This window comes from Drosophila takahashii, chromosome 2L (assembly GCF_030179915.1).
Source record: "Drosophila takahashii strain IR98-3 E-12201 chromosome 2L, DtakHiC1v2, whole genome shotgun sequence".
Lineage (NCBI taxonomy): Eukaryota > Metazoa > Arthropoda > Insecta > Diptera > Drosophilidae > Drosophila > Drosophila takahashii.
Genome location: NC_091678.1, coordinates 35,572,070 through 35,586,296, shown reverse-complemented (window position 1 = coordinate 35,586,296; position 14,227 = coordinate 35,572,070). Strand labels below are relative to the sequence as shown.

The following is a 14,227-nucleotide window of genomic DNA, read 5'->3' as shown; positions in this document are numbered from 1 at the left end:
CCGGGAGGAGTAGCCACATCAAGTTAAGTTAAGTGAGATAGTGAATAAGTGAATAACAAAAGTAAATGCAAATCAATCCAATTAATTAAAAGTTTAAAGTAAGAAAATTTTAACTGAGCTTATCAGCATTAATATTAAAATTACAAGACTAAATATTAAAAAAACTAAAATTAAAATCGTAATTAAAAGATAAAATTTAAGAAAATTTAAAATCAAATTAAATAAAACTTAAAGTTTAATTTTACTACATTTTAAATATCAAAATATTAAAATTTGACAATAATAAACAAGAAAGAACGCTATAGTCGGGTGCCCCGACTATCAGATACCCGTTACTCAGCTAGAGGGAATGCGAAGAAGATGGAGATAAAAACTTTGATCCGCCGTAACTTTTTAACGAATGGTCCGATTTAAAAAATTTTTTCTACATTTCGATAGGTATTGATAAACACAACAAAACTGCATTTGTACTTTTCCAAAATATTGCAATTTTTAAAATCGTATATAAGCGATTGTGGGCGTTAGAGGGGGCGTGGCACCCTTTTGAAACAAACTTGCGCTGCGTAGGAACTCCTAGAATCTGCATGCAAAATGTCAATCTTCTAGCTTTTATAGTTTCCGAGATCTCAGCGTTCATACAGACAGACAGACGGACAGACAGACGGACAGACAGACGGACAGACAGACGGACAGACGGACATGGCTAGATCGACTCGGCTAGTGATCCTGATCAAGAATATATATAGTTTATAGGGTCGGAAACGCTTCCTTCTACCTGTTACATACTTTTGCACGAATCTAATATACCCTTTTACTCTACGAGTAACGGGTATAAAAATAGGTGTAAAATTAAAATTCAATTTATTAATTAAAAGTCATTTTAAATTTTCCCAATCAATTTTAAAACGATTTTAAAAACTTTTATATTTGTTATTTACATAATTTTTACTAACATTTAAAATAATTATTAAGATGGACATTATTGTAAGAAAGACCCATTCCCTTTTTATTCCCTTTTTCTAAAAATTTTACAAATGGCCAATCAGAGAAACCTTTTAAGACCTCCAATCCTCAATATTGAACAACAACAAATTATAGCCCAGGCAGAAAAAAACCAAGCTATCCTAGAGCAACAACAAACTATCTTACAACAACAACAAGCAAGACAGAACCAAGCTATTTTGCAGCAACAACAAGAATTAGTACAGGGAAATCAATTAGAGCAGGAAGAAATTCAAATAAATCAACATCTAGCGCTCTTAGATCAGCAAAAACAAAGACAGGCCCAAAGACAGGAATTATTCCAAAGAAATAGAAACATGGCACTAAATCAATTGCAAGATGCTGTTAGGCAGATACTCGGAGAACAATTCCCAATTTTGTTACAACAGGCACAGAACCCAGGTTTTGATTTTGCGCGTGCCCCAAATCAGGAAATTGCCCCCGAAAATCGGTCTAACCTCGAAGGATAAGATAGGGTACCAGATATCGTAAAAAGCTTAAGAGAATTTTCTGGTAATCCAGCGGAATTTAGTTCTTGGGAAAAAGGGGTTGACAGGGTTTTAAAAACATACGAACATACAATGGGTACTGCAAAGTAATTTGGTATTTTACACACACAACATATTAGAATAGAAACAATATCATATTAAATTGGGGTGCCATTTCTAAATGCCTTACCTTACACTACGCAGACAAACGCGATTTGAGAACCCTCGAGTATCAGATGACGACAATATGTCAAGGGGCTCACCAGTCTGTGGAAGAATTCCACCAAGCAGTCTAAAAACACCTATCCCCAATACTCAATAAGACAGGATGCATGGAATTAGGAAGGGAAGCTGAGCAACTCATGACAAAAATGTATAGGGTCGAGAGCGACACTCCCTTTAGCAGACTAATGGGTATCTGACAGTCGGGGCACTCGACTATGGCGTTCTCTTTTGTTTTAAATTATTTTGGAAAAAAAAGTGTTTGTAAAAGAGCGGCCGACTTTTTCTTAAATTTTTTAGACTGCGGCGCATTTTTTCATTTACTTTTTTTTTTTAGTGCATTACTTTGAAATGCTTCCTATTTGGAAATAGTTCAGCAGAGAAATTTTTAGCCCATAACAGGTTAGTTCAAAAAAATGCAACTTAAATGCAACATTTTTGGTGGCAAAATTTTCGCTTCATGCTTTTGGACCGCAGCACAATGGGTAATTGACCACTTGGGTGAACTTCCGTTTAGCTCTTACCCCCAATTTTGTTCAAACTTTCCATATCGACGTGTTTTTGGGTCCTGATTATTGGAAAAATAGTCAAAGTTGGCGCAAATAACGGGATCATGGAAAATAACGGTAAAAACTGTTTTTCTTAAATATCTTCGAATATAATAACTTAATCAAAAAGCTAGCTAGGAGAAATGAAAGCTATTAAATAAATGAGTATTTTATGTTTTATACATTTTTTCTGTAAAACTAATAGTTCTCGGTAAAAACGCTAAATAAGAATATTTTTCACAATGTTTGAAAATAAAAAACCGTTGAAGTTTATATCGTTTATATCGATGTCTCTCGATGTATTAGCGATGATACTACCTAAGCACGAGAATGGCATTACATTTTTTAAGAAGAGCATTTCTGTTCTCGTAGTTAAATATAACATTTAGAAAACAAAATTAAATACAAATTATACAACGGAAATAAAATTTATTAACAAAAAATACATATAAATCATTTATAAAGTCGCAGGCCTGCGGCGCTTTTCTCGCCCGTACCTTACTACTTTCTTTAAAAGCTTATCCAGCTTTCATTCAGGTCATCCGTTCCATTTCCTTTTTTCGAGGAGCATGAACACGATACATCGTATAAAAAGGCAAAATAGGTCCGTCACTAGAGTAGAAGGTAAAATGCTGTTATCGACTAATCGAAAACTATCTGTCGCCATTTTATGGCGGGATATTGCAGTATTTTAAAATGTTCACACCCAATTTAAAATACTTCTTTTAGTTTTTCCTCGAAAACCTTTATGTTTACGAAGAAAATGATTAATACACATAAGATCCGTTTTATAAATATCTTCTGTTTTTGTCAAAAACATTTTTTGATTTTTCTTTTATTTTACGAAAAAACTGAAAAAAACCGAAAATTTTACAATTTTTACCGTTATTTTTGAAGATCCCGTTATTTGCGCCAACTTTGGCTATTTTTCCCGTAATTAGGACCCAAAAACACGTCAATATGGAAAGTTTGAAAAAAATTGGGGGTAGGAGCTAAACGGAAGTTTATCCGACCACTTTTTGTGACATTAAATAATATCTTAAAAACTACGCAATATTTAACAGTTTTGTGTTTTGATTTTACTATATAACATTAAAAAGAAATTTTGCAGGAAAAAAAGGCGTGGTCCCGTTTTTTTGGAAAAGTTTTTTTTTATTAACGTTCAGAAAAAAAATAATTTTTTTAATTATTTTAATAAGAACACTATATTCATTTTTTAAAAATTTATAAAAGTTTTTAATTTTTCTATTTTTTGATTGAAATTTAATTTTTATAATTATTACCATTATAATTTCTAACAAAAATACTATATACCTTTATAACAAAGTTATTGAACGGTGAATTATAGAGCGTTTTCTATAATTATAACTCATTTAAATCAGATTATGGGAGTGCAGAAAATTTTAAGTATAAGATCGAACAACCGAAAACTCAAGACCAAAACGACTGTTCTCTTTCATTACCGAACGCTCGTTAAGCCAATCAGAGCGGAGAGTATTTAGAGGGCTTACAGCTGTACATGTGTAGACATTAGGATTATACAGTATTCTATTAATAAAGTGATCCAACATCCCGGCCCCGTTGAAAGAGTCCACTTTCAAGATACAGGAAGTACAGCGAGCTTGTGATCCTACCCATTCTTCAATGCTGAGGGGGTACATTATCTTTGTTTATAATCATCATTGTACCGACAGACACGTTTGGCAATGGGGAAGTCCATTTAGTTCTTGATCGAAGTGAGTTGAAATAGTCTGTAGACCAGCGACGCCAAAAGGACTGCTTTATTGCCGTGACTGCTTCAAATCGTTGCAATGTTCTGGCCTTATGGTCGTTGGCGATGCGTTCTGGCATTGAACGCAGTTCCCGTCAAAAAGTGACCTGCTGTTAGGGCTGAGAGATCGTTCGGATCTAATGACATCGGAGTGAGGGGGCGTGAGTTGAGGATGGCTTCTATCTCAACCTCGTAAGTAAACATAGTGTTTACAAAGGTTCTGTTGAGTAGGCCCTTTGCGCTCTTTGCGTGGCCGGCAAAATTCTTCGGCTGTTGAACGAGTGTGAGTTAGCGATGGTCTTCCTATAACCTACTGCTAACTCGTTGGTTTTCCGATAGCTTAGTTTTGCCACAGTACTCCCCCTCCAGTGAGGACGTCACGATTGGATTCTGCTGTCTCGAATAAGTGCGCACCACTCTTGCATTTGCTGAATCCATGGTGAATCAATAACTATGTGTGCTGGTTTCAGTCGATCCACAGATACAGCCGTCTCTTTGTTGTTAACTTTCAAAATAAATATATTATCCGTGTATCGTCTTAAAACTTCATATGGACCGGTATAAGGCGCTTCCAAAGGTGGTTTTACTGCATCTGTACGGATGAATACATGCGAGCACTGATCAATCCCTTTTAGTCTAAACAGCTTCTTTTTAATATGATGGCTTGTTGGAGAAGGTTGCACGGTACGCATTTGTTTTCTGAACGTGGATATAAAGGTCGAAGGATTAGGCTCCGTGTCGAGGTGGTTAAAGAATTCATTCGGAAGACGTAAAGGAACTCCATATAATATTTCTGCGGCGGATGACTTTATATCTTCCTTGAAACACGTGCGTAATCCGAGGAGCGCAGACGGAAGTACTTTGGTCCACGGAATACCAGTGCTGCACATCAATGCTGACTTGAAAGATCGATGTCATCTTTCTACAAGTCCATTGGATTGGCGATGATAAGCTGTAGTATGAATATGTTGACTTCCGAGAAACTTGGCGAGTTCCTTAAACAGTGCAGCCTCAAACTGGGTTCCCTGATCAGTAGTAATCGTCTTTGGGGCGCCAAATCGTGAAATCCAGTGGGTCCAAAAGGCGGTGGCAATCGTTTCTGCGGTGATGTTAGTTAATGGTATAGCTTCAGGCCAACGTGAGAAGCGATCGATCATTGTGAGACAGTAGCGGAAATTCTCATATGCTGGCATTATTACTGCGTCTAGATGTACATGATCGAATCTTCCGCTTGGAACGTGCATTTTTTCAGGAAACAGGTGGTTGTGTTTGGTGATTTTGGAACGTTGACAAGCTATACAGTTTCTGCACCAGGTAGTCACATCCTTATTCATGTGAGGCCAGACAAATTTTTGACAAATTTGCTGCGATGTTGCTCTGCCGCTTGGTGTTGCTTCGACCTGTCGATATGTCACAGTATATTCAAACATTGTTGTCAAAACTAGTTCTTTGCAGCTTTAATGAGGTGTTTCCTTAAAGCAGTCCTGTTAACTCCTGGTCTGACGCCTGCGCCTCCTCTATCTCAGCTGTAGTCACAGATACCGGCATTGAGATAGCCCACAACCTTGAAAGAGCATCTGCTACTGCATTGTCGGCGCCCTTAAGATGAACAATGGTTGTAGAAAATTGAGATATAAAGCTGAGATGGCGAATTTGTCGAGGTGATGCTTTTTCCGGACGCTGTTTGAAAGCATAAATGAGGGGCTTGTGATCCGTCTTAATTATAAAATTACGCGCTTCGATCAAATGCTTAAAATATTTCACAGCTTCGTAAATGGCAAATAATTCCCTGTCATAGGTGCTGTAGTTTTTCTCTGTATAACTTAACTTTTTCGAAAAGATTCCCAGTGGCTGCCAACAATCATTTGTGAACTGCTCTAGTACGGCTCCTATTGCCATGTCAGAAGCATCACACACCAATGCAAGTGCAGATCCTGGCGAAGGAAAAGAAATGACTGCAGCTTCGGCTACACTCTTTTTGCATTCTTCGAAGGACGAAATAAGTTCAGGAGTCCATATGATTTTGCGGTGATCATTTTTCCTTACATTTTTTAGTAGCTCTGATAAAGGTGCTTGTATATGCGAGGAATGCGGAATGCATCGACGATAATAATTAACGATGCCCAAGAACCTTCCGAGCTGGTTGATAGTGTCTGGGCGAGGGTGGTTCTGAATGGCGTCAACGCGATCCCTTGGTGGTTTAATCCCATCACTATTGATGACATAGCTGAGAAAACGTACCTCTGATTGAGCTAGCTGACATTTGTCCACGTTGACGCAAAGTCCATGTTTCTGAAGAATTTGAAGAACATTGCGAAGATGGTCTTCGTGCTGATTTACGGAATCTGACATGATCAAAATGTCATCGATGTAATAATATACATAGTCAATGCCGCGAAAAATGTTATCCATAAATCTTTGAAATGTTTGTGTGGCGTTCCTCAAACCGAAAGGCATGTAAAGAAATTCGAAGAGACCAAATGGTGTGCATATAGCGGTCTTCGGAATGTCGGGCTCTGCCATGGGAATCTGGTAATAGGCTTTTACCAAATCCAAAGTGGTAAATATTCTTTTTCCATGCAGTTGCTCGGTGAAATCTTGCAGGTTAGCTATCGGATATCGGTCTGGTATTGTGGCTGCGTTCAGTTTCCGGTAATCGCCACATGCACGCCAGCCCCCGTCTTTCTTGGCTACCATATGAAGTGGGCTGGACCAAGGGCTATTGGAAGGGCGACAAATTCCATTCCCTAATAAAAAGTTTACCTCTGCCTTAGCAGCGGCGAGTTTTTCCCCAGCGAGTCGTCTAGGTCGATCGGCGATAGGACTACCATTGATTTCAATGAAATGTTGAACTTCATGTAATGGAGCTCCGTTAGTACTCGGTTTTGTCGCGGTGACAAATTCTTGGATCATTCGCTGGATATGGAGCTGGCCTTGCACGGTTGAGACAGTAACTCGGTTTGACACATCTAGGAATGTGGTTGTTCTAAGATCCGTTATCGAGTCGACCAAACTTTTGTGTTTCAAGTCGATTAACAGTTGAAAATTGGTCAGGAAATCGGCACCAATTATTGCAGTTGGAACGTCGGCTATGATGAAATTCCAAGTGAAGCTGCCTTGAAGGTCTAAATCAAGTGTTTTAACTATATTACCGTATGTCCTGATCATGGTTTGGTTGGCTGCAAACAATAGCAAATTGCTTGGCTTGATTTTCTGTTTCACCAGTGAGCAAGGTAAAACAGAGACCACTGACCCAGAGTCTATAAGGTAACGAATTCCTGATTTCTTATCCCGAATGTATAGTCGGTGATCTAATAGTTGGATTGGAGTATTTTGAAATTCGCTGGTGATGTCGTCGCTGTCGTCAACCAGCGTATTTGACGACAGTCGTGTTAGTTTAAAGTCTGGTTGAACGAGCAAGGGTTCCTGCACTTTCTAGCGTTTGTCCCAAAACGTTGATGATAGTAGCATAATTCAGAGATGGACTCTGTCATACCTTGGATGTTTCCAGGACTACGCGATGTGCCAGACGATCGGTTCGATGGTGGTTTCTTTAAGCGCTTAACTTCGTCTTGTAGAGAATTTACTTGTTGTGACAAGGAACGTATAGAATTAGCCACATCTTTGAGGGTTCCACCCTGCTCGAGGGCGTTTACAGAGTTGTCCATAGGCGGAGCACTGTCAGATGCGATCGAAAATGTTGAAGTTGGTGTCATTGTCGCCTCGAGCATTTTGTCAGCCACTTTCGCCAGTTTGTCCAGATCAGATTCCTCCCAAACGGTTAAGGTTGGCCGAATAGACTGTGGCATTTCTGCGAGAAAAAGTGTGTGAATAATATTCTCGTTACCAGGCTCCGGGGCAAGACGTCGCATGTGTGTTAAAATCTCGGATGGCTTAAGGCCTGCAGTCTCGCCTCCACGCAGAAGGCGATTGAGCTTTGATTGGGGCGTCTCAGAAAATTTGTGTAGCAGCCGCGACTTGAGAGCTTGGTATTTGTTGGTCACCGGCGGACGTGTTACCAAATCCTCTACAGACAGAATAACATCTTCATCCAAATTGACTGTTATCAAATCAAACCTATCCGCATCATCGGTAATGTTATGAAGCCGGAACGAGCGCTCGACTTGTGCAAACCATAGCTGGGGATTATTGCGTGCGAAATTCGGTAACTTTATCGAGACACGCTGAAAGGAGAAAGGAACTTTAGTGGACCTTTAAGTGGTTGGTTTTTCCTGAGGTATCGAAGTTCTTCCGGAAACGAGTGGTTTGAAGATTCCAAGTTATGCAGTTTTGTGCGTGTTCTAATTCTTCCGGACTGAGGCTTACACCTTTGAACTTCGATGATTTTCCAACGATGTGTATGAATCGAAACATCCATGCGACAATGGATGAGGTGTGCCTTTCGAGTGACGCCAGCAGTTAGTTGTAGTTGTGGTTGAAAACATGTGTTTCCGTTTCTCGCAGTTAACGATGTCCAAATCGATGGCAGCATTTTTTGCCACAGGACACTTTGAAATGCCTTCATGCTAAAAAAGGACCGTTGAAGAGCTGGCAACGTGTTCAAGGATTACAAGTAGTCGGTCCATGCATCATGTAGGGATTGAGGAACCGATTCGTCCCAATTAAGATTGAGCATCCACAGTTCCTGAAGAATCATTTTCGCCACGATAATTATCGGTGACAAACGACCAAGGGGGTCAAAGAGTGATGATGCGATGGATAAGATGGATCTCTTTGTAGCTGGCAAGGTAGGTTGTTTTGAAGCAAAGCTGAAGAGAAACGCATCATCCAATTGATTCCAGATGACACCGAGTGCGCTTGTAACGTTGTCCTTACAGATGTGGAGTCTCTTCGTGGGCTGGTAATTAATAATCAATAATCAATAATCAATTGAGTGCCACTTGGTCAATGGAAAGTTCCATTTTTGTAACGTCAGCTGTCATGGCATATTAAAACAGTCTGAATTTGAGAAGCTGCAGATAAAGATCCGTTTGCACAGTGGGACCCACAAACAGTAGTCATTAAAAGACAGTTGCGACGTTGTTGTGCACGAGGCGTCGAAAACCACTCGCAATTTTGTAGATGTGCTCGATGGCTTCAAAACGCAGTGGTGCGGTATATAGTCGTGCGACTCATGAAGGGCTGGAATGGTCACCAATGACATGTGACCTAGCGCCTGATATTCCTGCATGAATGAGACATATTGGGATCTCAATTTAGGGAATTTCAGCATGCGGCGTTGCATTGCGTTAAATCGTCGACGAGCCACTTCAGCGGAGTTTCCAAGACGAGAGGGATCATCCTTAAAGGGAAGGTTGACTACAATGCGACCGTGGGAGCCCTGAACTGTAGTGCTTGTATAGAGCGCCTCACAGATTTGGTGATGTGGATGTAGACTCTCAGGTGAGGCAGCGACGGATTCTAGCTCCCAAAGCTTCTGCAAGTAGTTTTCAATGGAGACTGTGCTTGACATAAAACAGTCCGAAACTTGCTTCTGCTGTTGTTGACATCGACCGGCGATGAACCAGCCAAACAATGTTTTTTGGAGTATTGGCAAGTGAGGTGAGAGCTTTATTTGCCCAACGGCAAGCGAATGGAAGAAGACTTCAGCGCCAAGTAAAAGATCGATGCGCCGAGATTCATGGAATCTATCATCTGCCAAAGGTGTGTTGGTGGGCAACTTCCAAGAAGAGATGTCAATCTCAGAGTCTGGCTGATACGAGATGTGGCTGATGACACAGAATTCAAGTGAGAAGTGACAGTCTGTGATACGCGATTGGATGATTGTTGTGGCCAAGTGCTTTATATTCGTTAACGAGTCTCCAACGCTGCGGAATCCCATGTTGAATTTTTCATGCCGAAGAAGAAGTTTTCGGGCGAACTCCTCGTTGATGAGATTCACCTGAGAACATGCATCAAGCAATGATCTGCCAGGCCTGTATGTTCCTAATGCGCCTTTGACCAGAACCACAGCCGTGGCTAGGATAACTTGTCCTGGTCGAGTGTGCAGATGAGAGAACGTTATCGGATCACTTGGCTGTACTGGATAGTTTGCTCGGCTGTCAGGACGCGCTTCTATGGCCTTGTCATGATGCAATATAGTGTGATAAGCTTGATTGCAGCTGCGGCAACGACTTCTTGATGAGCATTGAGCGATTCGATGTCCACTGCCGAGACAATTGAGGGATAAGTTAAGTTGTCATCGATTTAAATGTTGGGCATCCAAACAATTTGCCATTGACGAACATAGCGCACATGCAGATTGAGTGATTGCGAACGATGATTTATGTCCATACGACATATTTCGAGATGACTTGCTTGGATGGACTGGACCTTGTGCTGTGGGGTTGCTTGGTTGAAGGTATTGACAATAGCGTTCCAGCAGCTTCGAACACTGCTTCCAATTTGGAAGATTTTTGAAATCCATCGACTCGCTCCATTTATTGCGGGTGTGCTGATCGCGTCTAATGCTGGTCCCTTTAAGCTGTGCAGCAAATGGTTGAACTTTTCTAGATTAGACAAGGTTGCCTCACGAGCGATAATTTGTGTAAACGAGTTGATGAAATTTTTGTATTCTGCTAATTTTCCGTCGAACGTTGGCAAGGTAAGACGGGCAACTTCGTCGACGACAGAGCAATCGAACTGGATTGGGCCAGCGAAAACGGAAAATGTGGTGGTCGAGTGCTGTTGAGTTCCTCACCTAGCTGATCTTTGATGGCGACTTTGTTCTCGACATAACTGTCCTCCAATTCTCCGCGACCGCTGTCGCTGTGATCCAAAGTCTCAATCTCAGATTGGACTGCCATTGCTTGCGTGAAGTAAGACTCCAGAGTTCCCAACCGGCATCGCAGTTCGGCGCTGGAAAGTCCGGTGTCTTCGCCAGCGCTTGTTGTTACGAGGGTTTTGATGCGAGTTATTGTCCTTTTAATGTTGGTCCGTTGACGTTTGCATTGCTCAATAGTTGACATCCTAGAGATTATGTAAAGCAATGCTAAACGGCGATTAATTTGCGAAGTGCAGTGAGCAGCGATCCTGGTGCGAAATGAGTGCGAAAATGTGTGCGAATGCGATCAATGTAGAAGCCGACTGAAGTTTCAGCAGCGACAAGAGCGAGAGCGAGCTGAAGTCTGGCAACAGCGGCGACGAAAGGCAAGCAGCAGAACTGAAGTTTCGGCAGCAATGATAGCGAGAGCGAGCTGAAGTCTGGCAACAGCGGTGACGAAAGGCGAGCAGCAAAACTGAAGTTTCGGCAGCAATGATAGCGAGAGCGAGCTGAAGTCTGGCAACAGCGGCGACGAAAGGCGAGCAGCAAAACTGAAGTTTCGGCAGCAATGATAGCGAGAACGAGCTGAAGTCTGGCAACAGCGGCGACGAAAGGCGAGCAGCAAACTGATGTTTTCGCCGGCAACGAAAGCGAGAGCGAGCTGAAGATTAGCAACAGCGGCGACGAAAGGCGAGCAGCAAAGGAATGGGCTAACTGTAATTCAGTAGCGCCAATGAGTTGGATGCTCTTGTGGAGAGCTTTGCGATTTGACGAGGGCTGGCTGAACTTACAGCCTCGGCGTGACGAAACGAAGAAATGAGAAAATGAGCGTCTACACCGGTCAAGAATTTTCTCGACGATAAATTAGGAATTGTTCAATTGCACTGTGCAGCATTTTTAGTGCTTTTTAAATTTACCTCGATGGATGCTATATTTTTGGATTCGTTACGAATTCCCAAGTTAAACTGCGTTTTCCAAAAAGTTCCCCGACGCAAGGATTCTTAGCAAAAGGACCTCAAAGTTCGAAAAATGCTGAAATTGGCCAACTTTGCGGAGCTCTCAGAGGCAAATGGATGCATGGTTTGATTCGATGTTAAAGTTTTTTAAAAGATACACCCTTTATCTTTTAAACCCCACACTTAAAAAATTTTTAAGATTTTTTTTAAGGCAGAAACAAATTCTAGAAAACATAGTCAAAAAACATAAAAGTATACAGCTGCGGTCAAAATGGTTGCCGCCCTGTGTATTTAAAAATTTGTTGTTGTAATTGATCTTTTCCTGGTAATATTGTATTGATTATAATTTTACTATTAGACTAATTGGATAAGAAAAAATTACAACATGAAACTTTTAAAAACACAAGGCGGCAACACTGCTACTATGTTGACCGCAGCTGTATGTTTTTCAGTTTTTTGACTATGTTTTTTGAAATTTATTTCTGCCTTAAAAAAAATCCTAAAATTATTTTATGTATGGGGTTTGAAAGATAAAGGGTGTATCTTTTAAAAAACTTTAACTTCGAACCAAGCCATGCATCCATTTGCCTCTGAGAGCTCCGCAAAGTTGGTCAATTTCAGCATTTTTCGAACTTTGAGGTCCTTTTGCTAAGAATCCTTGCGTCGGGGAACTCTTTGGAAAACGCAGTTTAACTTGGGAATTCGTAACGAATCCAAAAATATAGCATTCATCGAGGTTAATTTTTGATGCTGCATAGTGTTGTTTATAACTTTTAAATTTGCAAACTCTGCCCCACGTTGGGCGCCAAAATGAACGGTGAATTATAAAGCGTTTTCTATAATTATAACTCATTTAAATCAGAGTATGGGGATGCAGGAAATTTTAAGTATAAACTGATCGAACAACCGAAAACTCAAGACCAAAACGACTGTTCTCTTTCAAAGATGATATGCTACTGCTTTTATTACCGAACGCTCGTTAAGCCGATCAGAGCGGAGAGTTATTGGAGGGTTTACAGCTGTACATGTGTAGACATTAGGATTATACACTATTCTATTAATCAAGTGATCCAACAGTTATTTCAGTGAAACAATGATGTCACATAATTTTTAAATAATTAATATTTAATAACAAAAATAGTTGCATACCGCTTTTGCAAATATTGCACCGTAACTGGCATTCACCATACTAAAATACGGGAATTATTCATGTTATGATGGTGGTCTTTAAACATTTATTTCAGAGAAAGTGCGCAAAAGTGCACTTTTATATTTACTGAGTTTAAAGGGAATTAATTACTTTTTAAGATATAAAAGGTTCCAGAGCTGGAGAAAACTGGGTTCACTTTGTAGCTCCACTTAAAATAAAAAATTTAATACCAATTTTAATGTTTTTTGAGGTTAGATCTTACCAAAGATTATAGGAACACCACAATAAATAAATACATCGGTACGCACACAAAAAAAAGTTACAAGTCCCTCTGATTTAACTGCATTTCAAAAACGGCGCTGCATTGTTTCGTTATACTCTTTTTGACAATTTTAACTTTTAATCAAAATAAGCGACTTACCAGCTGCCAGATCGTTGAAGCATTAGCAGGCTTTCACAGCTGATAAGTTAACAGTGATGCGCACTGTTAAACATTTCTGTTAATAACATTTAACATTGATGTTATCCTAATACATTGTGATTGACAAAACCAATTTCTAACGAAAATCGCGCAAATACACTCTCAAAGGTGAAGACTTTTTACAACAAGAGAGAACTCTATAGTCGGGTTTGTGTCCCGACTATCTAATATTCTTCCCTTAGCTAAAGGGAGTGTGAGGGAGATGGATATATACAATTTTTTTGATTGCGTATAACTTTTTAATGAATGGTCCGATTTGAAAAATGTCTTATACATTTCGATAGGTAAAAATATACACAAAAAATTGCATTTATACTTCTCGGAAATCTTTAAAAATGGGGGCGCCAGACACAATTTAAAATCGTTAGTGCGCGATTGTGGGCGTTAGAGGGTGCGTGGCGCCCGGCTGAAATTAACTTGCGCTGCGTATGAAACCCAAGAATATGTGTGGGAAATCTCAACCTTCTAGCTTTTGTAGTTTCCGGATCTCAGCGTTCATACAGACAGACAGATGGATAGAGATGCAAAACCATCGATTGTGGGTGTATCGATGTTTTCACAATCGATGGTTGAAAACCTGGATATATCGCTTAAACCATAGAAAATTTGTTTCATTTTTTAAAATTTCCCATAAATTGATCCAATTGCTAATAAAATGATTGTTTTGCTGAACCTTAATACTAACTTATATTTATTTAACGAAAAATTTGTTACGAACTGCTATTTTTTTCTTTGGCAGTGCCACTAGCTCAGTTTCTCTCAGGGCGGAGTCCCCCTAATGCCACAGCTCGCAACATAAATATCGACGACTACGCAGTCTCACATCACTAAACTATCGGTCATCAC

General features: G+C 40.1%; 1 protein-coding gene across 1 annotated transcript in view; it reads left to right on the top strand.

Moving 5' to 3' along the window:
- The window catches only part of Tif-IA (RNA polymerase I-specific transcription initiation factor RRN3 homolog Tif-IA), a 123,579-nt gene extending 109,352 nt beyond the window's left edge, over positions 1-14,227 (top strand). Inside the window, exon 5 of the mRNA XM_070211506.1 lies at positions 14,121-14,227. Within this exon, the coding sequence (XP_070067607.1) occupies positions 14,121-14,212 (92 nt within the window). The 3' untranslated portion in view covers positions 14,213-14,227. The remainder of the gene's footprint in view (positions 1-14,120) is intronic.